The following is a 27,444-nucleotide window of genomic DNA, read 5'->3' on the forward strand; positions in this document are numbered from 1 at the left end:
CTCTTTCACATGGCTCAGAATATATGATGTTTATAAATTCTTTAGATTTATATATTTTACTAAATCTGCTAGGTTCCAATTTAATTTACATATTGTGAATAGTACATTTGTTTTAATTTACTGCAAAATCATTAAACTCTGTAATGAAATAATGCTTTAAAAAGTATGGCAAGGGGCCAGCCCCATGGCTTAGCGGTTAAGTGCGCGCACTCCGCTACTGGCGGCCCGAGTTCGGATCCCGGGTGTGCACTGACGCACCGCTTGTCCAGCCATGCTGAGGCCGTGTCCCACATACAGCAACTAGAAGCAGTGCAACTATGACATACAACTATCTACTGGGGCTTTGGGGAAAAAAAAGGAGGAGGATTGGCAATAGATGTTAGTTCAGAGCTGGTCTTCCTCAGCAAAAAGAGGAGGATTAGCATGGATGTTAGCTCAGGGCTGATCTTCCTCACACACACACACACACAAATAATAATAATAATAATAATAATAAAAGGTATGGCAAGCTTTTCTCCTTTATTATGTAAGTGATGGCTTTTTGCATGTTTTTCCTATGTTAAAAATGAATATATTCATCCAATCTGTCCCCATTTCTCAAATAAAGTCATAAGTCCTTTTTGGGAACAAATCAGTTGTTCAATAATCTTTTAGAACTTAAGTCCCTAGTGTTTTAACATCACACTGTGAAATAAGGCAGAATTCAAAGGCATTTTATGTTCTTTATGATAATCTAGAATTTTTATTTGATTCCAGGTAACTTAAGACAATAGACATGATGAGATGTTTTCTTTTTGAATAAATAACAATTTAATTACATCATTGAAATAAAATACAGTGTGGGCTTAATACATTGTAAATATTACAGAAGTACTACTTTGCTATAGTAATTTAATGACTGAAGCTACATTGAATAACAATCTTACTAGTACTTGTGTACGAAGTATCATACAGATTACTAACAAAGATAGTGCAGCGGGTGCAAGGATGTTACCAGCTCAACAAACATCTAACAATACAATATTCTTCTAAGAGGAAAAGTAATAATGTTAGATTTACAGACAATAAAGAGTTACGTTTTCCACTTGAAACATTGGAAATAAGAATCCAGATAATCTAGTATCTCGATTCACATTATTACAAGAAAAGGCTTCCTTTCTTGGGGACTCGGATCCCCAGCAGGCCTAGTACACTAAGTTTATGTGAAGATAGCTTTTATGTAAAGAAACTCTCCTATCTGAAAATTACTGATTTGTAAGCCACTGCTTAAACATCTGACTTTTTAAAAACCTATTTACATACATTCAGCCCAAATCAGTAGATAAAATGCTTTGTCTATGTTACAATAGGCATTGTTAACATTTCATCAGAAGGCCAGTACAAAACAATTGTGAATAGCCATTGCCCAGCATTTAGGAGATTTTAAGATATCATACAAATATACAGTTAGATTGTGAGAAATCTAATTTTGCGAATGATATTGGTGGTCTCTCTTACAGACATGGAATGGCAGAAATTAATCGACAGGACAGTAACTAGAATGCTACTCATCCAGGGCCTAATTCTCATCTCAACTCATGGTTGGGCCTATTTCGGTAGCGTGGGTTTAGACAGCCAAAATTCCTTGACACCTAATGCCAGACAGACCAGATTCAAAGTGACGGGGAGGGTTGGGAATCATCTCAAGGGTAGGCATATGTCTGCAGCTTCTCCCAGATCCATGCTTTTTTTAACATATATTTCACATGTAATGGAAAATCAGAGGTTCTTGGAGACAGCCCTCCTTCTCTAAATGAAACTGTTGGTCTAGGACTGAAAGATTCATCAACACTCTGAAGAAAGTGAACAGGTTGGGAAGTTGGCCCTTTCCGAAGACATATGTGATGGCAAAATGCATGGTCAGGACAAATATGTTACCCTCAGAGGAAAGTAGATAACTCTGAAGTTGGACCTTATAAAACTTACTGAAATATAAATTATATTTAAATTAATGGGTCTAATTAAGGGACTAATTAATGAATGATACTAATGAATGGTAATTCCAATGAGTATATTCACTGGGGAGAACATTTGAGTCACTTGGGTTAGGAAATGATATTAAAAGTGTCAAAGTGAATCAAAGTAATTTAAACGTTTCAAAATGAAGGTGTTATAACACATACATGATGATATTTCACAGATATTTCTTAAAATATCAATAAGCACCAAGTTTAGTGCTGTCAGCCCCATTGTCCCTTAATGTATTATATATGATTTAGATCTTGAAAGCACAATACACTATAAAATCTACATTGCATACACACAAATACAGTTTCAAAAATGAATCCTGGAATTTTTCTACCAATAACAAGAATTTCATCTTCACCAGCTTTTCAGAGCTGTGAGAAGAGAGTTGGTACTGTCTGGCGAGCTTTGAGACATGTGGATTAGTATTCAGAATGATGCAGGACAAAAGAGCGACAATTCTTGAATGGAAGCTAGACCCTGTTGAGTTTTTCCATAGTCTTTTCTCTTTCTAAAGAGATCTTATTAATCCTCCAGCACCCTGAGTCCCCATCTGCACATCATAGAGAGGTAAAGTGAGGGAACCAGCAGGCTTCGAGCTGTATAGACAGACAATTAAAAGTATTCTGGCTTGGTCCACAGGCCACACTCAGCCTTAGAACACACACTGCAAGAAAGGACACTGCCCTGTTAGGCTTCTCAGGTATCTAGATAGCTAGAAATCACAGATAAACGCTAGCTCTCCACTTCACTTCACACTATGTAGGCCTCCAGGTCCTGCAGGTGCCACGCTTTATCTGTATAAGGAGGAGATTGTTTGTAAGTAAAATTTGTCAGGGTTGAGTGGTTTCTTAAGCTTACTGGGAAAGGGCCTAATTCTGAGCCCCCATGGCACTATTAAGGAGTTTGAGACTGCGGCATAAGAAGAAAGAAAGCCGTGCTCATCTTTACACTTTAGCAGATCTTCCTCACCAGGAAAAGAGGAGAGGTCTATTCCTGAGCCCAAACCTACCCAAAGCCAGGTGCTGGATTGTCCCCAGTGGCATCTGGGCAAAGCACAGAAGCAGGCCAACGTCATCCAGGCCTCAATCACGAGTGTGTCAGCTCCTCACTTCAGCAAGTGATGTATAGGGCTACTTAAACTGGGATCACACGGCCTCCACAGAAGATTGAAAAATGTTATCATTGGGGGTCTTTTAGAATCACTTCCCTTATAAAGACTTACATGTCCATGGACTTGATCCATATCAGGTGCTCAGAAACCAAACACTCCCATTTCCCGACATTTACTCTGTAAATACAGACCTTCACTTGAATGTTTGTCATTGATTATTCCTTGCTAAACACTGGTCTTATGGAATACCTAAAGGTCAATTTAGCAACACTTGACCCAATCTCTTAAAGGGGGGAGGGTTCTGAATGTTTATGGCCAGTATTTTTATCAACAGGATTTTTGGAAGAACTCAATTTTAGAAACTGAATTCATGTGTTAGAGTGCAGCAGTGGTACAGTTCATACTTCGTCACAGTTTTCTCACTTTAGGACATTACTATAACAGTTACAGGATAGAAACACACACATACGCACATTTATATTCATACTCACACACAGTATAATTTTACTGATCCAGACAATACTTCTTTTCAATTAAGAAAAAAGAAGACTGTTGTTTGGCCACCCAGGCATGAAATCTACTTAAACCTGGAATATAAGAAAGCAATACTCTTCAAGTAAACAGCAACTGCACAGTGATAACAATATACATTAAGATTGACACATGCTGTCTTAAGAGGTCCAGTAATAGCTAAAGACTAAAGAAAGTCAGAGATGTCAGCCAAAAAAGTCAATATGCCTTCTCTCTTCCAATCGTATTGTAATCCATCACCCAACAGAACAACTATAGTCCAGAATGTCCTCATATGAAAATGTAGGGCTAATAAATTTTTAAGTGTCAATGAAGTCTCAATAGTTTGGAGAGTCTTCAAATTCTTCTTGTTGTATTAACAGAAAAATAAACCTTTATGGTTATTTCAGTGTCAAATTTAAATAGAGATATTTGAAAAAATATTAAGGTTTCTAAAGTTATATCATGGGCAATAATTTTTTAAAAAGTGGTCTCATTGGCATGTATCCACTGCTTGTGTTCCATTGTTCTCATAAAAGTCTACCTTTCAGTTGTGCTGAACTAGACAAATATAAATAACACATAGTAAACACTGATACACATCTCACAGGACACAACACATTTTACACAATAGCTCTACTTTAGTACTATAACTGTTGTAAAAATGGACATCTCTGATACTTAAGGACAAACACATTTCACATTATAATGAAAGTTGTGGTTACAAAGGCATTACTCATTTGATGGCATTTTTCTATGGGTACTTAGACTTCAAATTGTATAGCCAAAGGTTTCTCTCCTATTTCACTGAGACCTTGAAGAATCTTCCCGTCACTTAAGCAACAGGCTTTCTTCACAGTAAACCCCTGGAGAACTGAGTTTGAGTATCTACACTACTGAAACGTTAGAGAACTGATAACTGATCATGGTGACAATCACCTTTTCACCAAGCATGGTAAACTTAAAAAAATATAACCGATGAGACGACAGACTCTTCTAGATTTTGAGCTTAAAAAAAAAAAAAAGAATTTCTTTTCCTGTGCTGCCAGGGAGGCGTCAGGCTCACAGAGCCTCAGCAGACGTGTCTGTGGACACAGACATGGTCACCTTGGCAATCTTGACCGTGCTCTTGATGCAGCTCTCCGCAGCCCTGTGAACGCTGGCTGTGTTGTTTGCGTGTTTGTGCACGCAGTCCGAGTCCCCCATGCTGTTATCGAGAGGCTGCGCGGTGCCTTCGCATGAGGGAAACATACTCCGGAAAGCATGTCTCAGGTCCTTGCTCCTCAGAGCATAGATGATGGGGTTCACGGTGGAATTCAGCAGGCAGAGCATGCTGCAGAAGGCAAACACCGTCTTAATGAGCTTATTCATCTTCCCAAAGACATCATACACCATGATCGCAAGCAGAGGGCCCCAGCAGATAATTAAAACCACAAGGATCAGGACTAGGGTCTTGGCCAGCCTAATGTCCATGCGGGCTTGGTCGGGCCGGGTCACCTGGACCTTGCCGTCCTCTGACGTGTGGATGATGATGCTCTTCTGGGTGCCACGCTGAATCATGCGCACCGCGTGGCTGTGAGCCTTCCAGAGAATGTACATGTACGCATACACGATAAACAGCAGCAGCACACTGGTGACCCCAATCCAGAACATCAGGTAGGTTTCATCAATGAGTGGGAAAATGTCTGAGCAAACGGACTGCAGTTTCTTGCAGTTCCAGCCCAGGAGAGGCAGCACAGCGATCACAATTGCAATGGTCCACATCAGGCAAAATGCCACCACAGCCTTGGGCCTGGTGACGATCCTCTTATAGGCCAGGGGCCTGTGAATAGATATGTACCTGTCAATGGCTGTGAGGAACAGGCTGCCCACCGAGGCAGTAAAGGAAGCTGTGACTCCGCCCAGTTTGAACAGAAACACATTGGGGCTATCTTTGCGGTGGAACACATGGAAGTCCACGAAGCTGTAGACAAAAATGACACTCCCTAGGAGGTCTGCCACCGCCAGGCTGCCGATGAAGTGGTAGGAAGGCCTGCAGCGGAGGCTGCGGGAGTGGAGGATGACGCAGAGCACCAGCAGGTTCTCCAGGACCGTGAAGGTGCCCAGCGTGAGTGACAGCACAGCGATGGCCAGCTGCTGGCTGGGGTTCAGAATCATGAAGCACTCCATGTCCATGAAGTTCTCCCCACACTGAATGTTCTCCTCATTTTCCTTGTAGGATGAAAGGGACTTGTTGTAAAATTCAGTGACGTTCACCTGGTCTGCTGGGACTAACTGGGGGTTGTCTCCTGCAGTCATCTTTTCTTGGAAGGGACTTCCCCTAAAGGAAGTTAAAGGAAACTTCTGCGGGAAGTACCCTAATTTGGATGCCATGTCGCCTTTGATATCTTCATACTGAATGTCATTTGAGCCCATGTAGAGGATGTCTGTGGTGATGGTGCGGAAGGTGGTATCTGCAAGGCCATCTAGGATCGACTTCATAACCTCCGTCTTCGATTAGGCCAAACTCAAAGTGACTGAGGAACAGACCTGCAGCCGGGAATCCTAACAGGAAGGAAAACAAATAAGCTGAATGGTGAGAAAACCAGGAGAATTAAAAAAAAAAAAAAAAAAAACCCTCCTGTAAACATCCCAAACACGTACCATTATGTTATTTCACTCTTGTCTCTGAACAAAGATAAAGTCCCAGTCAGATTCAGTCAACAAAATGAGTCAGTCACTTAGAGAAAAGCCATGCAAAGTTGGTGATGTAGTGGCACACACCAGAAACATATGTTTCTTTCATTTCAGCTTTCTGTGCGGATTTAAGTCACTGTGTGAGTCCTGTGTGGACCTCCACGGTCTGACAGCCAAGCAGAAGGAAATGCGTCTCAGGCACGGCGTGCATTTCACAGTGGTGTTAGGAAGTGTTTACCACCTGGCTTCTACCTTCACATACACACAGTGTCCTGATGCTGGTGGGGACAGGGGAGAGAAACAACATGTCACACAATCTCTGCTCTTGAAGATTTTGATCACCTTGTCACACAGGTAAGACTGAATGTACAAGACAACCAATGGACAAGACAGTGTGGCATCAGGGACCGAGCTGTGTGGGCTGTGCTGAGTGTGAAGCGGGAGGAAGAGACTGTTGAGAACCAGAGGAAGCACGCAGCCATGGTGGGAAGACCTGGGTCTAGTTCTCATTCCATCAGGCAAGTCTCCTCACCCAGAGGAGACGTTTGACCTGAGCCATGGCTGAGATGAACTTCTAAATTGTCTATACCAACCCAGAAAAATGTCATAAAGGGCCAGCTTGAACTGAGGCTCCAGAGAAGACCAAGCTCTTTAACACTGGAAAGGAGTGATGACAGACACGGCTGCCTGACAGCACCCCCCCGAGCCGTGCAGTGACATAACACGCTAGAAGACAGGAGACAGGCCCGATCATCCAAGGCTTTCCACGTGGATGGCACTGGACATAAGGATGACTGAGAGGAGGGGGCCAAATTTTAAGGGCTCTTCAATTCTAAGCTAAACAATTTGGTTTTGTTTTGAAATAAACAGCCAAAGAATTGATTTGACTATTTATAAATGTTTGTTTAAAATGTGGCTATTAGGCTCTTTCGCTTACAAAAAATATTAGAAGTACTGAGTGATATCTATAATAATTAAAATAATCATAAAGACAAATATTTTATTTACCAATTGTCTTTTTGCTGTTCCTAAACATATTACAATGTACGGGGGGTGGGAGTAGAAAAGATAGTCATTATCCTGGAACAAACTAAAAAGTTCTAAGTCCTCCTGCTAAAATACAGAGATTCTATCTATCTGAATTAATAATTCATTTATTCATCCATCCAACAAATTATGGAGCACCCACGATGTGCCAGGCACTGCATTGGGCACTAGGGACACAAGAGCATCAAGAAAGAGCCCTTCTTCTGGTGGCAGAGCATGGATTACCCTGAGCCTGGCAAAACGGCGCTTGAGGCCATGAGCCGATACACCAGCCCAGTGAATCCAGCTGTCTTGCCCCATCTGACTGCTGGCCGTTGGCATGTTCTTCACTGCCTGGTTCTTTGTTTGTGAGGTCACCTCCACCAAGTACACTCAGAATATCTACAAAGGGCTCCTCCTCTCTTTGGTGGCCTCACTCTTCATGGGCTTTGGAGTCCTCTTCTTGTTGCTCTGGCTCAGCATCTACCTTTATAAGCTCCCAAGGGTTCCAACCAGGTGGCTTCACTGGATCCTTGCTTTTGTCAATTAATTTTTTACTATTGGTAGAAGTGTCCCACTTGCTGCTCACAATAAAGGTAGATGTGTGACCAAAAAAAAAAGTCCCTGACCACATGAAGTACAGTGTAGCAGAGTTGACAGGCAGCTGATGCCATAATTATGAGAAAGCATGATGACAGCTATGACTGAGGACATATAGGATGCTGTGGGAGCAGCCATCGTAGGGGCTTGAAGGAGGTTTCCCCAAGGGAAGGATGTTTATGTCAAGATTATGTAGGATTAGTGTGGGTGGAGACAGGACACGGACGCAGAGGCAAAGAAAACAACTTTAAATTAATACTTTAAGTGTCACGATGTGTTTTTTGTTCTGTTTGTTAGTAATTTGGACTAGGCACAATGTGCTAAATGGCCCACCTTTCCACATTCTGCCACCCCTAAGTCCAGGCCCCCATCACTGCTCACCAGAACTAGACCACCGCCTCACAGTCAGTTTTCCTGCCCTTCTCTGGACCTAGCCCCTTTGATCATTTGCCAAACAGCTGCAGCAGTGGTCTTCATAAAATACAGGGCTGATCGTGTGACTCCTCTTTCAACCTTTTTGCCCTGAAGACCAACTTCAAATTCGTGGAGGTTTCCCTTTCAGGCCCACGCTTTCCAGACTCACCACGTGAAGCCCCTCTCTTTGCCTCTGTGTCAGCCCAGCTGAGCACCTACCAGATCTGACCCTCACTCACTTGTCCCCAGAGTTCTCCACATTCTGTTCTCCCTGAGCAGAAATCTGTCCTCCTCCATCCCTCCACCCACCCAGGGTGATCGGCCCCGGCCTCTCTCTCCAACCCTCCCCTCACCACTCCTGGCCTTACCACTTAGGCTGGACCAGATTCAGCTCCATGAACACACCAAATCCATTGCTTTTGCACTCAGTGCTTCTGCTCCCACTGCTCCTAACACTCTTCTAACCACACACACACACACCCGCCCCCACCTAGTCAACTCCTCCCCATCAGTTTGATGTCACTACCTCCTGTAGCTCCCCTGCTCCCATGGTCAGGTGAAGGGCCCTCTTCGGTGTTCCCAGAATTTCCAAATAGAGTTCTATTGTGGTGCTTACTAAATTTTCTAACATTTCTCTGCGTTTGCATCTGTTCTGCTCCTTCCTCCCACCCACTAGAGAGTCAGCTCACTGAGGGAAGGACTGTATCAATCTTAGTATTTATTCATAGCATTTACCATAATGCCTGACAAATAGAAGGGGACCCTAAAAAAGCTGGTTGATTGAATATATGTATTTCAAAATAGAAAAAATAATAATCCTTTCCTATCCAAGGTGGGGGAGGGATTCTTCTAATTATACTGGGAAATAACTAAGCATGAAACTGGAATCAAAGTAGCCAGCCTAAATAGCTGCCCAATCTATTTGTGCTAGAAAAACACTCCATTTAGGTGAGGTTATTGACATTTTTTTCTTATTGAGGTCACATTGGTTTATAACATTGTGTAAATTTCAGGTATACATCATTATATTTTGGCTTCTGCATAGACTGCATCATGTTCACCACCAAAAGTCTAGTTTCCATCCATCACCATACATTTGTGCCCTTTACCCCTTTTGCTCTCCTCCCACCATGTAAGCTGCCTATGTAATGATGACCTAGCCTAAATACTCATGGAATGAGCCTTACGACATGGGCGACCTTGGCTAGAGAGAGGTAGACAAGAATACTGGTGATATTTTACCAGGTGGTAAGCAGAGCAAGTGTGATGGGTAAGTCAGGAGGGCTCCCTTAGCCCCTTCAGGGGCCTGTAGCCCTTTCATGTGATTGGTGTAGCCTGTGATGACATAGGGAGGCACCACCAAACTGAGGGCCCCAAATCCTCCATGGGTAACTTCTGTTATCACTCAGGTAATTACAGCTTTTTCCCTAGTCTGGGCTTTGAGTCGTTTCTGCACACCCTCCCTGCACTGTCCTAGAACAAGGCACAGGGGAGCTGGGAATTGCCCGACCATTGGCAGGAGTACTAGTGTACAGACCACACAGAGACGCAGTGCAGGAAGTCTGTTACGTCCAACTAAGTCAGGGCAGTGTCCAGGGATACAGGGAGCTGTTGAGGATAGAAATAAAGAATGAGGAGTGAAAGATCAAAGTCCAACAGCCAAGCTGGTTGCCCAGTGCTCCCTGGTTCCTTTATCTAAGATCTCTCCTGAGTCCCCAACCTCAGCCTGGCTCCAACTGTTAACTCTCAAGAGTCCTTAGGTTCCCTGTTTGGCTATCTGTCTGTCTATCATATCCTTTCTCACATCCTCTTCTTTTCCAGAAAATGTCCTGTGTGCCCCACCATTGGGCTGTCTCCTGAGTCAACTTTGCTCTTTGCAAACTTACATTTGCTAAACAACTCCATTTACAAAGGAAAGTTTTCCCATAATCAGAGGGACACAGAAGATGGCCAGTTTATGAGAGCTGCTAATGGTTCTGGCAGATCCTCAAATCTAACTTTGGCCTCTCATCTCCCACCCAAATTTAACACACAGCTTGCTGGCCCTGTGATGACTCACTGCTCCCTGAATCACACTTACACACCTTCCTCCTTTCCTCTTACCCTCTGTCTGAAATACTCATTCCCAAGCTCTCTGTTACACTTCTCTTTCAAGGCCTAGTAGAAACTAACCTCCTTTTCTGAGACCTTTTTGACCAGCCCTTCCCACCAGGCAGACCTAGTTCCCCCAGTTTATCCCTTTATTACAGGCTTCGCCATATCATTTAATCCTGAGTTTACATATTTATTTCCATAACTAAAATGTGGTTCCCAAGCACAGGAATGGTGTCTTTTATTCTTATGTGATTCACCAGCCTGATAACAGGATAGCAGATGAGAAAGAGAGGGCTGGGCTCCCTCAGAAATTTTCATATGAACCTAATAGGTGGCAGTTGAATTTTATTAACTGGTGTATTAAAGCAGTAATTTAATAATGTTTATTTGCCCTTTTTTTTTAAATTAGAGGAGAGTGAGCCAGCCTTGATGGTCTAATGGTTAAAGTTCAGTGCTCTCACCACTGCAGCAGCCGGGGTTCGGTTCCCGGTCTCAGAACCACACCACTCATCCGTCAGTAGCCATGCTGTGGCGGCGGCTCACGTAGAAGAACTAGAACGACTTACAACTAGGATATACAAGCAAGCACTGGGGCTTTGGGGAGAAAAAAATAAATAAAATAAAATAAAATAAAATAAAAATTAGAGGAGAGAAAGGTTAATTAATTCAATGGATATTTGGCCTGAAAACCAAAGCTTGAGCCCAACGTTTCCAAGCAGGTACTAGGAGCCAGTCCATGACTTCCATCCTGTAAGTCACCTTCTCTCAAGTAACTAACTCTCTCTTCATACTTCCCATTTATGAGCTAATTTATTTGAAATTCTGAATATTTATATGTATCTATTACATTCATACAACTCAAAATTCGAAAGGTGCATAAGGATATACAGCAAAGAGTCAATCTCTCTCATCCTGATGTCCCAGCCAACCAGTTTTCCTCCTCAGAGGCAAGAAGTTTCTTGTTACTCTTCCCAGAGATATTCCATGCATATTCAAGCAAATATATATATATATATATATATCCATTGCCTCTTTATTTTTTTTAACAATATATAATATACTATATACACTGTTCTGCACTTTGCTTTTTCACTTAAAAGTATATGTGAAGACAGCTCCACATTACTCCATGAGACCTCCCTCCATCTAGCAGCTGCCTTAAGGATCTGTTGATGAATGTGACCAGCCTCCTACTGATGCAGCTTTAGGCTGTTTATCATCTCTTGCTATTACAGATAATGCTGCAGTAAATTACGTTCAGCCATATCATCTGTCACATTTCTCATGTTATTGTGAATAATCTTTCTAGTTGCCTGAGCTCAGACCTCAGACTTACCCTGGGCACCTCCCCCTTCTTGGCCTCTATAATCAGGTAGACCACTAAGTTTTGCTGATTTTCCCTTTTCAAGCACCTATGGAGAGGTTACGTGCAGGTGGTAACCTGAGCCTCTTATGCGTATCAAACTGTTTATTTTCACAATGGCCCTGTGAGGTGGGTGCTGTTATTATCCCCATTTTACAGATGAAAAGCACAGAGAGGGTAATTTGCCATTACCCAGCTAGTAGGTGGTAGAGCCAGAAGGAACCCAGATATTCTGCTTCTAGAGCAGTGCTGTCCAATAAAAATGTAATGCCAGCCACATATGCAATTTTAAAGTTTCCAGGGGCCGGCCGGGTGGCACAAGCGGTTAAGTACACGTGCTCCTGCTGCAGCGGCCCAGGGTTCGCCGGTTTGGATCCCAGGCACGCACCGACGCACCGCTTATCAAGCCATGCTGTGGCAGCGTCCCATATAAAGTGGAGGAAGATGGGCATGGATGTTAGCCCAGGGCCAGTCTTCCTCAGCAAAAAGAGAAGGATTGGCAGATGTTAGCTCAGGGCTGATCTTCCTCACCAAAAAAAAAAAAAGTTTCCATAGCTAGGTAGAAAGAAAAAGGTGAAAGTGGGAATTAATTTTAATAGTATATTTGATTTAACCCAATGTATCCAAAATACTATCATTTCAACATGTGGAACTAGCCAAATTTCAAGTGCTCAATAGCCACATATGGCTAGTGGCTACCATCTTGGACAATACAGGTCTGGAGCTGCTTTTAACTTTTATGATACACCATGCCTCTAACCTAAGACAGAAATGCTACCACCACTGATTCCAGCCAGTCAAAGCATCAGTAATAGAGAGAACATTGAATTACGAGTTAGTAGACCAAGATTAGTGTCAGACCTGTACTTAGGCAAGTAGCTAATCTTTCTAAACCTCAGTATTTTATCTGCAAAATGGGGAGGAGAAGCAGGAGGAGGAGGAGGAGGAGGAGGAGGGGAAGGAGGGGGAGGAAGGGCAGGGGGAGGAGGAGGACGAAGCCTAAATCATAGAATTGTTCTGAAAATTAAATGAAAAAAGCATTTAAAGCACTTAACATAGCACCTAGCACAAAACTTAGGTCTTCAATAAATATTAATTATTATTATTAGTACTATGGCTCTTTGCCATATATTATTAATTATATTTCAAGATAATACATTGCTTTAATTAGATCATAGGCTGTTTATTCAATTTTTATTTTTGTCTCAGCACTTAAAGCATGAAGCAAATAGAAGATACACACACGGGTGAGGGCAAAGGAAACTTTATTGAATGTCTATTATATTTCAGGCATTCGAGAGACTTTACACATATTCTATCATTAAATTGTCATGACAACTCTATCAGGGGCTTGTTTATAATCCTATTTCACAGATAAGGAAATGGAGGCCACTAGATGTTAAATAAATTGTCCAGAAAATGAAGAGTTTGGAGCTGAACCCACATCTCTCAGACTCCAGACCTTCTGCTTTTGGACTTTATGCACTGTTTTAAGGACTAAGAGTAACTAGGATAAAGCCATTTTGCATCTTATGTCATATTCAAGTCTTCTAGCTTCTTACAAACACAAATTGAGGCACTTGGTCAACAGTAATTAAGACTACCTCCCATTAAATCACTATTTCCTATCCCAGCCCATCTAGGTAAATCTGCCTATGGTCATGGCCTCAAGAATTAAAATTTTAGTATCTGGAAGAGCTATAAAGCTTCTTCAGTGAAGGTAAAGGATCACAGACCTTATTTCAGTAATGCAAAACATACGTGCTTGTGATTGACTTTATATTAAGATCACCACAAATGTGATCACAATTTCCCATTGTAATGCGACCAAGCGCTTTTATTAAAACAAACTAGCTTGTTAAATCTGAGCCAGGGCATGGTGTGGTTATGAGATATAGTAATTTCTGTCCAACAGAAGCCAACTTTAATTAAAGAATACAGTTTAAAAATATACTTGGATTTTGTGCAGTTCAAGGATCTTAGTAATGTCAAAATACCACTGTGCACAGGCTATTTTAACAGTTAATGGGATCATGGCAGGAAAACTGTTCTCTGCATTTCAGTGATGATTTCCTTTATTTCTACATTCGGATTATTACAGTAATTTCCACCTGATTGTTTTTTGCATTGAGAGTTTTCTTTGAGGATTCATTAGTAATACAGTTTAGGCTTTGGGGGGTGCAGCTGCCATTAATTTTGTTTTTGTTTGCTACTGGGAAAATCATAATTGGAAATTTCTAGCAAGATGTGTAGATGCATCTATTAAAGAAGTTGTTTTTATGACACTTATAGTAAAAGAATGATTGAATGACATTTAAGGGGATATTCCTAGAATTCTGCTTTTAAAAATTTAACCAACATATTCTAACAATTTAAGCGATAAATCACAATAATAACTTTACAAGCTTTATAATAACAATAAAAATATTTTGATGTGTTGAATCTATTATTTTTTAAAAACTTCAACATTTTAGAATACCATCACCTGTTCTTTTTGTCCATCTCTCTACTTGCATACCTGCCTCTCCATCCACGCCCCCCCCCCCCCAAACTTACACATCACCTGGCAGGCTATGGCATCATCAAAGAAATATTATGGGTATGACAGCAGCATGGATTTTTTTAAAAGTCTACCTATAGTCTATATCTTTATTTCTATAACCATTAACAGTATAAAATATCCATGTTCTGATTAGGGTGAGCATGGAGTAAACCCTTAAAACAAACTTCAAATAGGATATTTTCTGTAATTTAACAGCAGGTTATTTTAGTCTTCATTGCCCTACTGAAGACCTTCTTTGTTTTAGAGAGGCATTTTAATAATTTAGAGATTTATCACTGTTGTATCTGGAGTCAAAATCCTTGCAGTTTTGGCCTGTGCAGCATCTCTGGGGGAACAGAGTAGGCAGTATTTGCTTCCTGCAGGATGTCATGTCCAGGAAGGCAGAAAACTCTTTAGAAGCATCAAAAGGATTGATGTTCCCGATATAGTTACAGACTGTATCAGCCCATTGGCTCCTTCTCTAATATTCTAAGTTTATAAATGCTTTAAGGATACAAGGTCAAGCTTGTAGTTTCTATCGACAAGAGTCCAGGATATCAAATGCAGGAGTCCCAGGCCCTTGCTTACCCCTGTTGTTTTCCCTGCTTTCTTCGTTGGTTCTGTGTTGTTCTGCTTGGCTAGCCTTGTAAAAGAGCCCTGTGAAGGGTTCAAGAGAATAAGGGTTCCAGTGGATATATTTGTTTGTTATTTTCCATTTATTTCTGGGAAAAAGCCTGGTTTCTACTAATTTGACCAAGAAAAATAACTTGTTAATGTATTTTTCTCAAGTTAGCAGAAAAAATTTTAGTTGACTCTTATAATTGCATTATGTCTAAGTAATATCCTCAATATACATGGCAGATCTCATGGGCCAACATCATAACTTGATGAATGATATTTCTGCTACAGTTGAATGCGCAATTGAGTCTTTTCTAACTCTTATCTAACCATTAGAGTTTTGGAATTATTAAAGTAGTCTGGTAACTTTTTGTATAATCTTCTATGGCAAAGAGAAATAAAGGATTGACAATTATCCTGATAATTCAGACAAAAACACATAATTTTTCTTCCTTGTACTAATGTCAGCTCCTTTTCCCATATATAAAAGAAAATTCCATTATGCTGGTAATGCTCGGTTGGTTCTCAAAGCTTTAGCTTTTCATATATTTTGTAATGTAGAATAGAACTTATTAAATGCACTATTTTCTCTGGTCTATTCTTACTAACAATATGAATGAGTGTTATATTTTTCATGAAAATGTATCAATTAATATGAACTAAACAAACATTAAGACACCTATAAGGCTATACTTCTGTTCATACTTAACTTGAAGCATGCCTAATTATTTATCATTTTAAGGTTTGTTAAAACAAAGGATTTCAGGGCTCAAGCAAGGACGCCTTTAAATGACATCAGACTGAGCACTCACCATTAGGTGGTGACGCTAAAGAAAAGCTGATCATGGAGCCAAATTAATGATATAAATGAAACGATCTGCTGACGTTTATAACCAATCCCATTTACCATTTAATTTTGCTCTGCTGTTTTGATGTTTCCCTACTAACAAGTGCCTTTACTTTTTCCCTTTTTCTTTTGAGAGAGATACCTTTTGTACATAATCTATAAAGAAAAGTAGTCAGGCATGATTGAAGCAGCCTTCCCTTGAAATACAACTGCCACGTTTTCAATTCAACAGAAGCCTGGTCCATATATAAAATACTCCATAAAATTGTCTTTATGTTGCATATGAGGTTTGGTCATTAAAAGCTAAAAGCAATGTATTATTCTGGTCCATAATATATGTAGAACCCAGTAGATAGGTTATCTTTATAGTTCATTACCAAGGACAGCAGTTTAAAGTGTGCTACATGTTGTCCAATGGTGCAGTATACTCTTCCGTTTCTTCATTCATTCTCCAATGAAGGGGTATTTTCTCTTTGAATCCATGAGCATACAAATTAAGTCCAACTAAAAACCAAGTCTTGTTTCTCCAGGTTCAAATCTCAGAGTGATTAGGTGATTTGGGTGATTAAATGCACAATAGAGAAAATTCCAATTCTCAAATATTTTCAGTAAGAGACATTTGAATGTTTATGTGCCAGGCATCATGCTAAGCATATATATTATTTTTGTTTAATATTTCCCTGAATTAGGTGCTATTACAATCCTCATCCTACATTCGAGAAAACTGAGCTTAGAGAGGTAAAATGCTTTGCCCAAGGTCTCCAACTAGAGGGCGCAGAGCTGGAACATCAACCCAGGTCTACATAATTCCAAGTCCCTGCTCTTAACTTCGAGGTCCAAGAACCATTTAAAAAGACACTCATCTTTCCATTTCTAAGGCAGGGAGAAGAAATGATTTTGGGAAAAGGAGGTAATAAATAGTACATGATAATTTTACACAGTGAACAGCTAAAATCTGAAGGAATGATCGTTGACAGCAGAAAGGTTGCCCACAGCACTTGCAAATCATCCTTGCCCCAAGGTGTTCAGAGACAAAGCACGACAATTAACTATAAACCATAAGTCCTAACCCTGGACTAGCACCTTATTTGCAGTGACTGTTGGCAAAAAATGAATAAAATTCAACTTGTCTTTACGACTATTTTTTAAAATTAGGTAGATTTTTTTGTCTTCAGTAGTCGATAGTAAAGACTGTGGACAGCAATGACAGTTTCCACAATACCAGTGAGGAATGGGGAAGGTACCTTCTTTACGTCTCATGAGACATGATGGCTATTAGTAAACAAAACCTTGAAACAGTCATTCTCCATATAAAGAAATTCAAACTCACTTGAAATCACTCAACTTCCCATAGGAGCAGTGTGGTTTTCTTAGACCCAGAGGGAAGAAGACTCTCTGTAGCCAGTTCCTAAGATCTTGGCTGGAATCAAGGCGGACGCAATTCTGTAAACCTTAGTAGGGCTCCAATAAGAAAGTGACAGACTCGCAGTACCCAAAGGACACAGAGCTGTGTTACTACAGAAAGAGGCTCACGGATATGAAGTTATAGGCCCTCGCATGCTCCATGTAACACATTTTTACTGGGCATGTACTCTGTGCCTAGCACTGTAGACAACAGACATTATCCATGTATCACACCTGTGTAGTGAATATGGGTCAAGGATACAAGGGAAATGATTCTCCATTCTACCCCACCCCATCAAATAAAGACCACCCATCTGTCCTTCCCCTCCCACAGGTGACAGAATAGAAAAGGGTGTGAAAACATGTAATAGGCATATGATATAACAGTATTGGGTTGAATGAATCCCTTTTCTATACATGCTTTTAGGTTTTCTCCCAGGAGAGGTGATGGGCACTGCTGAGTCAACCTGTAGTGGTCTTCCTTGCGTCTAAACCCCTCAGATCATGAACACCCTGAGAGTAGGGACCTGTCTTATATGGCCTTACATGTCCTCTTCCTGGTACCACGCCTAGCACCGGGTAGGAACTCAATACCTGTTTCCTAAATGAATGCTGGTGTGCATCAACATGACAGATCTATCTTAGCAGAATGGCTTTTAACTGGGGATAGTTTTCCTTGGCATAAAGTCAGTTGATCATTAGAGAATTAAACCTGAGTCTTGGTCTCATACAAACATCCATCTGAAAAAAAACTGCCCAAATGTAAAAGTTACATAAAAGGCATCAATAATTATTTACCCTAGGATCTTTTATCTCAGTATCAAACAGAAGTTACACTGATGGCAAGAGGAGGTTGTGGGCAAAGATCAGGTATTTACTTTTTATCCCGATTCTTGTTTAGCCTGGGTGTGCATTATGAACGTCAATGTTTAGCCACACAACAATGACATATAAAGAGATCTTTGTGACATGTACAAGCTTGAATGAACCCTAATTATATGCTGTTGATAGACCTTTTAAGATAATATATGAAACTATGATTATAATGGACTTTTTCCTTCCCTCAAATGCACGTTATCACGCATTGATCTTTGCCAAATGGGTTTCTCCACGTGCAAGTGTGTTTTCAAAACAACTGGTCAAAAGAAGTTATGTGAAAATTCAACCACTAGATGGAGTGGCTTTTTTTTATAAGCCCTCAGGAATCAATTTATTAGTCTATTCAGTAGACACTATTCAGTAGTTCTTGCTTTGGTTGAACAACTTCTCCTGCTACAACATTTTATGCATTTTACAACTGAATTAATTAAAACATAAATAAGAAAATATGTTATGGAGGGTTAAAATGGATTATTACTATTGCCTACAAAAACTAAATTTCTAATTGCTTTTCTGGGGTAAAAGGGCGTTGAGAAAATTTAATATATTGATAAAAATTAATTGTGAATATTTGGAATTCTGCCTCAAGTAAGTAATTAAGAATGAGTAAAGGAAAGTAGTTCTACTAAAAACAAACGACATGTTTATGCCAAGAGATGCTAAAAGTAAGATGAGAACGTCTCAGGAGCCCAAAATCAATTCTAATAACAAATTCAACTCATTCCTATTTTATGAAACATTTGGCTTTCCAATTTTCAAATACGAAATCACCAACACGGTCATAACTCTGTGATAAAAAAGAATAGAAAATTATTTTCTATTATTACAGGGTAAAATGGAATATTTCACAAGAGAAGTGAATATTTGTTCAAAAACTCATACAAATCAAGGATAAGGTAGCTTTCTAAATAATTCAATTTCCTTCCTATCATTTTCTCACTGGAATAATTTAAAATAAGTTTTTATTATTGTGTAAATCCAGGGTTCCCTTCAAACACGATTTTGAAAACTAGGTACTTATGTATCACCTACTTTGGTTGAAATGTTAAAAAATTTTCAGTGTGCACTAACAATGGAAGATACAAACAGAAAAATATGCCTTCAAGATGCAAATAATTATATACAAACAGAACTGGAAGAACTATGTTTCAGTAAAGATGCTAAATATGCTTTGGAAATGTAGTTATGATTAAGAAGTAAGTATGCAAATTGGGTGCAAGTAGAGAATTTTTATGCCATTGAAATCATGAGGTAGTTCTACTGTACTCATTCAAGGTCAAAGCCTACCTAGGGTTTGTGTGATGCAATTATGTGACTTTGAACACAGCTGAGGAACTGAAAATATTCAGAAAAAGTGATGAGAAGATAAAGAATTAGGAAATAAGATAGGTGAGAATGTGCTGGAAACTCCAGTGTACATCTTAGAGAAGAGTCTGAGAAGTCACATAGTGGTTTGTAAGTGTGTGCAGAGGTATTTTATAGGTCAGTGGTTCTCAGAGGGTGGTCTCCCAACCAGCAGCTTCAGCAACACCTGGGAACCCATGAGAAATGCAAATTCTCAGGTTCTACTTCAGACTTACAGAATCAGAAACTCTAGGGTTGGGGTGCATCTGTGTTTTAACAAGGCCTCCAGGAGAGTCTAACACAGTCTAAAGTTTAAGAGCCACCGTTAAAAATTATGGAGACCTATGAAAAAGACTAACTGAGGGAGGAAATAGAATTAACCTTTAAGAAGAATTGAGGTCAGATAGCAAGAAAGAATATTCTACGACTATAGGTTTTTAGATCAATGAAATGGACTGCTAAGGGAGCCTGCTCATGATAAAGTAGTCTCCCACAGAAGATCTTTAAAACCAAGGTATTTCTATTTGATTGGAATAGAATATGTAGTGTAGCTTGAAAAGAAGCAGGAGTGGAGAACTTCTCACGGTTTTTCAGCCTACAATTCAGAGCCTCTCTGCACTTTTTCAAGAAACTTCTCGTTATATATTTTGTCCAGCAAGAAAAGTGGCTTTGAGATATAATATGTACATACCCAGTGCACAGACTTAAACTAAGAACTCCACACCATTTTCTCCTAATTCTATTTACAAAGTCTATGCAAAGTTTTATAGGCTTGCTAGCCATTTCTTTCAACATTGTGAGGGAACTCCTGATTACTGAGCAGAAAAGAACAGGACAAAAGTAAAAGTAGTTAACATTCCACCTTATTTTTTCAGGATGGAAATGTTTCTGTTCTTCTTTTTCCCCAAACGATAAAATAATGTATTACAGGAGGTGAACCCAGAAAACGACAAACTAAAATGGAAATTTTGCAGTAGGCCCACGTAATGCAGATCCACTGCAAATTATCCTACAGAATTACCCTGGTAATTATGCAATTTACACTGCTTACAGCTGGCAAGTATCTTTCAAAAATACCTAAAAGTTATAAATATATGGAATGTATCCCAAAGCACTTAAATATATGACTCTGGGCAGACTGTTCCCTCTCTAATTATTTCATCAATAAAAATGGATCATAGATTACTCATAATTAGTTTCCTTAGCGGAGGACTAAAATCATTCCAAGATTTCCCTTTTTTTAATTTGTAAGAACTTAGACATAATTTTCAAAAGTAGTTGTACATTTTCCAAAGTCAAATTCCCGCATATGCAAAGATACAGAATTCTTTGGACACTCTTTTGCTTACTTTGGTTATGTGTTAGTTGTTTAGCTTTCCTTTTTCTCTACATGCATATTGCTTGCTCACCACAACTTATACAAAAGCTAGAGAAAACATTTACAAATTCTGGTAGCCACGTGTTAAAATGAGTTGACAATCTGGTCCACTTAACAAGCCATACTGGAATAAACCAAAATATACAGATCAGAGTGGCATTAAATTAAGTCTTTCTTATAAAGAATAAATCAAGTTGGTTTATTTTTAAACATAGTTGAGTAAAAAGCAAACAAGAGTGACAAAGGCATACCACTTATGATATTGGTTCATATATTAAAAACATCTTTTTTAGCCTCTTGACCAACAGAAACCAATGTTTCCTAGTACGAATGTCCATATGTGAAAGCAGAAATTTGTTTTTTAAAAAGCATACTGGAATTTATCACCATTTCAATGTAAAACTCCTTATAACAACTCATTTTAGAGAACTCATATTGATTCCAATTTTCTTCTCTAAATATATGATCTAAAATAATGGATGAAGAAATGATGAAAGAAAGAGGGGAACCTTCCAATTTAAACATAAACTTTGAAAAACATTCTTTATTATATTTTATTTTAATTATATTTAAATATACTACTGACATACACAGGTTGTGAAAGCATTTGCCAGCATATTCAACTACCACAACAGATTGCCTGGCACATCTTTGAAAAATGCCTCTGCTTTTCTTTAAAAAGCAATAGCATGGAATTTGCTAGTAGGAATAAAAAAATAGATATTACACTGTCAAATTTAGGAAACTATACTGCACTTTATCTCCTGAAGTTAAAAACCATTTTTAAATGCTCTTCAGAGTTGATAATGGTGGTAAGGAACCAAGCCAAAGATATCAAATTTCTATTCAATGAATCCAAACTCTAAACAATTAAGAATCTAAATTAGAATGGAAAAATAAGATCTTAGATAATAAAATATTATACTCTTAGAGAAAAAGGATCTGCCATCTGTGTTAGGAGAAAAGGGAACTTAAATCCCTTGTTGCATTCAAAAAATGCAAAATCTACTTTAGGAATCTTATTAAAAAATACAGAACATAATGTAATAGCACAATGGGTTAAAAAAAAAGGGTTGGCTAAAAAATATCAATTCCTATCTAACCAGTCTCAACTCACATATTCAAAAACACAAGGAAACAAAACAAACAAACAAAGCAAAGCTTTGAAAGGTTTCCTAAAGTGCAGGTGTGAAAATTTCTCCAGCTGGGGCTAAAACAGAATTCACAGTATTCCAGAACAACTGCTATGACTCTGCCAGGCCCATTTGCTCAGGTGTGGTGAGTAAACAACTCTTCACTCAAAAACCCATACAAACACAACTATGAACCTCAAGAATTCCATGCTCACTAAGCTATGAAATTTACCTTTCCAAATGAAACTTTTAAATTAGAGGAATCCCCACACTATCCATTTATAGTCTGTGTGGAAAATACTTCAAATATGTGGAAAATATCAATGAAAACTAGATCAAGAATATATTTGTAATTGAAACTGTCCTAGAAAAACTATTATAATGCAATATACTTTATTTTCCATGGGGTACCCTGTTCAGTGAAGAAATATGACCCAGGAAAGCTTTTAGTAAATATTTTATGTTAAGAACTACAGGTAATCACACTGATGACTTTATGTAATGGTTTTGACCTATTATTACCAATATGTCATAAGCATATCTATTATCCACGCAGGCCTGTTTGAGACAGAAGTTCATCTAACATCAAACCACTTGAGTAGTAGCAAGAGAGACACTGGCAAACCACTAAACACAACCCTCCCTTTTCCCCCCTCACAAATTTCATATAGGTTTGTGTGTGTGTGTGTGTGTGTGTGTGTGTGTGTGTGTGTGAGGAAGACTGGCCCTAAGCTAACATCCATTGCCAATCCCCCTCTTTTTGCTGAGGAAGATTGGCCCTGAGCTAACATCTGTGCCCATCTTCCTCTATTTTATATGTGGGACACCTGCCACAGCATGGCTTGATGAGCAGTACGTAGGTCCACACCCAGGATCCGAACCATCGAACCAGGGGCCACCAAAACTGAGCGCACGAACTTAACCACTACGCCACCAGGCTGGCCCCAGCATATAGTTTTAACTTACTTGTGATAGCATTAGAATGTGTTATATATAACAAATATGACTATGTAATATGCATTTTGTGATACAGTAATAACTTTGTATATTTTCTTCCAACATTCCTTCAACTTTCTTTCCAAAAATAATAAACAATTAGCAAGATTGGTGAGAACTGTGTTAAATCTATCAATTAGTCCTTATGATAAAACTATAATCAAATGTGATTATGCCCATTCTGGCATCTTTGCAAGATTCTTAGAACACATGGGACTGGAGCAAATTTCCACTATCCTGGAAAATAAGAACAGCCTTGTTTTGATTCAAGGTGGACACTTTCTTTTGCCTTAAGTCTTCAGTGTCCATCTGCACAGCTGCCCTGAATTTGGACATTGCCCGAAATTTGTAGTATTTAAAATCTGAATTATATGTTCAAATATATAAATGTGTCTAAATTTTTACTTCAATCATGATATACATCTATGAAAAAGTTTGTTCATACGTATGTATAAATGTGTGTTTATATATCAAGTTATCTAAAATTATGCAGCATATAATTTGATATTATATATATTCTGGATGATATTCATTGTTTCTTTTAGTCCAGAAAATATCTGGGAGAAATCTGAGTCGATCTATAATATGTCACAAAGTTAATCTAATCTAATCCAAGAATATACAGATAAGTGAATTAAACAGTTATCAAAACATTAAATAGTAAATCAGTGGCAAGGTGCTGAATCCCCCAACCCCTCAAAAACAGCATTCATGTAGTTATATTATAAAGTTAATATTATTATGAGAACAGGATGAGGAAAGAGCTGGACAACTGGGGGAGGAATAAGAAGTTAAAATTTTGCGAACACCAAGTACATCAATTGGTTTTGATTTCTTCTTATTCTTTAACTTGTCTCCCACTCTTTAGTCAAGAAAAGAAATATCAGCAGAGCTTGTGGTCCCCCAAAATGTAGATATGCAATATATAAAGCTGGCCCCAGTACAGTTTTTCAAACAATGTTGTGAAAGCAACATTGGGTCCAGGTTGTTTCAGAGTCAAAAGCAGAATTATAAATAATTTAAACCCAAAGGCTGGTTTCATTCTAATTTGTCAGTTCAATTAGAAAATGATGAATACAAAAATAGAAGAGACAGACTTACACTGGTGGAGGCACTGCATCCTTTTTTGCAGGAATGAAAGCTCTCATCTGTGCTCTTCATGCAACTGAGCTAACATAATTACCCCAAGAATAACAGGCAGCAACCTAAAGAACAGGCTCCATTTTACTAACCAAATTCAAGACACTATAACCAAATCTTGTTTTACTCATCATGTGTTGCTAGGTACTTCCAAATTCAATTTATTACTCTTTTTGCAGCATTCCTGGAGAGCTAATTATGGGAAATAATCCCTTTCCTTATTAGGCCAACTGTTTTCTGGGAAGAAACATTTGGTAAGCGTGGTGAACTATAAACTGCTATTATAAATTCCATTTCATAATAGCTTATTCTTATATAGCAAAGTATCTCAAATCTAATTCCAAATACTAATATGCAAGACAACCAAGGAGCCTGTCTAAATTTCTGAGTGGTTAATGTTAATTCTGTGTCAAAGCAAAGAAGAATGTCATACGATTGTTTTGAAAGAGTTTTTCAGGCTTTGCCTTAGTAATTAATAAGCTGACACTGAATACTAAACACTTATCAACAGAATCAATGGGGCTGCTTCTTCCTTGAGAAAATAGGTAAACGGATTCAAGGAGTCTTCTTTTGGAATAGACTGTAACATGCCACAAATATAGTGGTTCTTCTGGAGAATTTCATTCCCAGCAGTTTCGTCTTGGTAACATTTAACAATTTCACTATTTTAACATTTTGAAATGCCAAAAAGAACACACTGATCCCGCAGCTAGGCTTATTAGAGAACAATCTCACAGGCGAGACAGGGAGGCACACAGTCCACTGGGAAAAGGGTAACAGAAAAAGACAGAAAACAGTGGATAACAAACAAAGCCGAGCACTACTCCAACATGAGATCACATTTTCACCAGAATGTAAAACTTTACACACCACATTAAATACTATCACTTATGGTTTATTTAGGGGACTAGGCATAACATTATTTTTAAATGCACATATACTCATGCTATCTATTCAAATTAGGGGGCATGGATATCTAATTTGCCTTCCTAACAGCGAGTATGCAAGCAGAGTCATTTTATTTTTGAAAGGTCAGAACTGAGCCTTCCCCCCCTGTGGCATTATTTTACCCCCACGGAGACTTAGGAACACAATGAGACCTCTTCCCATCAGACACTCCATACATACCTCAGCCAAGACTGCTCCTTGCCTGGAGTGGGAGACATCTTTGGAACAAAAAGAGTCCATTTACAGTAAGTTCTCTTGATAACCTAAAATGGATTAGTTTTTAAAAACCATGTCCATCATCAAGTCTCTCTTGCCCAACTATGGCAACTGCTATTGCACCCACAAATAACCGCTTGTGGTATACAACATTTAACATTCTGGAGGTGTGTGGATTCTGTTCATGTATGGATACGATCAGAAAATAATTTGTCTCACTTAAGAAACTATACATGGCCTTTTATTTTGATAAAATTGCTCTTAACTGAGTTAGAGAGCGGGGGAGGGGGAAGGAGTACCAGAAAAAAAAGGGACAGAGAAAAATCAATCAGTGTGTCTTCCCTTGCAAACTGTCAGTAAGGTGGGATTTGAAAAGCAACACTTTAAATCAGATAAAGTCCTAGGGGAACCTTAAAGGTTGGTTGCTCTGAGCTCAATATTCTGCAAAATAGATTCATGGCAGTGGTCACTCCACTGATACTCAACATCCACTGAGTTTCTGCTAAGAAATTGTATTTCTCCCATTGTTCAAAAAATGTTAACTTGGTAATAAAAATGAGAAGTTATGGGACCCATAGAGATATCTTTCCACACCTTTAAAACCAGTAAATCTGTTCTAATCTCTTATTGGATTAAATGCCCAAGGATGCTTAATATATCAAGAAAACAACAAAGGCAAGAAAAGCACTTATTTGAAGAAGAATAAAAAAGATGGGAGACAAAATGATTAATATGTTACTAATTTTTTCTTCTCATCTGTTCAATTTAAAACTAAAATTAGGAACACGCATGTTGCTTTTAAACTTTCAAACGACCAAATGACAGTGTCTCACGTCTATCACAGCAAACACATCTGCACTCAGGAGGTGATCCATTTATGACTGTGAGTCTTAGCAAGAGATAACACATCAACTTTATTCACCTAATGGCTAGTTCTGCGTTAAACGGTTCCATCAACATTCAAATCCAGATATTAGTTAAATGCACATTTATTATTCCTCAAAAAAAGAGTGGTTTCTGTAGCTATACTTTTTTATATCAAAAGTTTATTTGACATACATTTCTTTATATGACATTTATATTTTACTTGAGACAGTTTCTAGGTTTGGTGCAGAGATGGATGTATTTCTCGGGTAAAACTTAGTTGCTGGTACGGTTTATAGACATTAAGCACCAACTCAAGCGCCTGTTTCTCAAACATGGACAATTACACATTTTCCACAAACAGACATCAGTGCATACAGAGAGCCAGGTGCACACACATTCAATAACTAGTAAATGGTAGAAACCTCCAGAAGTAGCACAGACCACAGTTAACAGGCTGGGGCTATACAGCTAAGTAAACACCGACGCACGATTCGCTCACACGGAATAAGAACTCCACGAAGGACACTTGGGGACCACACTGGTCAGTACCCGAGGGGGCGGGAGGCGGAAAAAGTATTTCCAAATGCAACTCTGCCAGGTCTTACCCTTCGCATCCCCCGGTCCTCGGGGTGAAGCTCCCTCGGCACCTCTCGCCCAGCGCAGGGGCTGCTTCTCTGCCAGAACGAAATGTCCCCCCTGACTCCACGGAGAGCTCTGCAGGGAGCCGAGGCGCCCTGCCCGGGCCCGGAGAAGGCACTGGCGCCGCGGGAGCCAAGAAGAGGCAGAGGCGGAAAAGAAGTGGAGAAGGAAGAGGTGGCCAAGGGAGCAACGGGAGGGAGGTGGCGCCGGCGCTGGGATGCGGGCGAGGCGGGGTGGGGTGGAGCGGGGTGTGCCTCCGTCGGTCGGTCAATAAGTCAGTCGGTCCGCGCGCCGGCGTCCCCCGCCTCCAGCGTCCGCCCGTGACAGCGACAGAGACTGGCGCTCCCGCCGCCCGCGAGCCTCTCCCCTTCCCCGGGCTCTTTACTGGGTCCTCCCGCCCGCCCTGCCTGGCCGGGCGTGGGGCCACCCGTCACCGCCAGCTCGGGCGCCTGTCGCCTCGCCCAGCGTGCGCGGTCCCTGCCTCTCCCTCCGCTCTCGCTCTGTCTCTGGCTCCCTCTCGCTCCAGTCCCATTTATGAAGCGCGGTCCCATCACGTGTTAATGAGCCTTTGTCCTGCCCTGGCAGCGGCGGCGGCACAGACCCCGCCGCGGGAACTGCGCGGGGAGGGACCCGCGCACCGCGCAGCGCGGCGCCCGTGGCTCCAAACTTTGCTGGCGCGGGTGACCCGCCGC

General features: G+C 39.9%; 1 protein-coding gene across 1 annotated transcript; it reads right to left on the reverse strand.

Moving 5' to 3' along the window:
- Positions 1-756: 756 nt before the first annotated feature.
- CNR1 (cannabinoid receptor 1) lies at positions 757-27,200 on the reverse strand. Its single transcript, XM_014781105.2, has 2 exons — positions 26,719-27,200; positions 757-6,172 (listed from the first exon to the last, which is right to left on the reverse strand). Exon 2 carries the CDS (start codon positions 6,107-6,109, stop codon positions 4,691-4,693), a length of 1,419 nt encoding a protein of 472 aa, XP_014636591.1. The 5' UTR covers positions 6,110-6,172; positions 26,719-27,200; the 3' UTR covers positions 757-4,690.
- Positions 27,201-27,444: the final 244 nt, after the last annotated feature.

The sequence above is a fragment of the Ceratotherium simum genome, chromosome 19 (assembly GCF_057802395.1).
Source record: "Ceratotherium simum simum isolate JZ-2026a chromosome 19, ASM5780239v1, whole genome shotgun sequence".
In the NCBI taxonomy this organism is placed as follows: Eukaryota; Metazoa; Chordata; class Mammalia; order Perissodactyla; family Rhinocerotidae; genus Ceratotherium; species Ceratotherium simum.

Excerpts from the sequence above, each read along its gene's own strand:
- CNR1 (XM_014781105.2), bottom strand. The coding sequence starts at position 6,109 with ATGAAGTCGATCCTAGATGGCCTTGCAGATACCACCTTCCGCACCATC.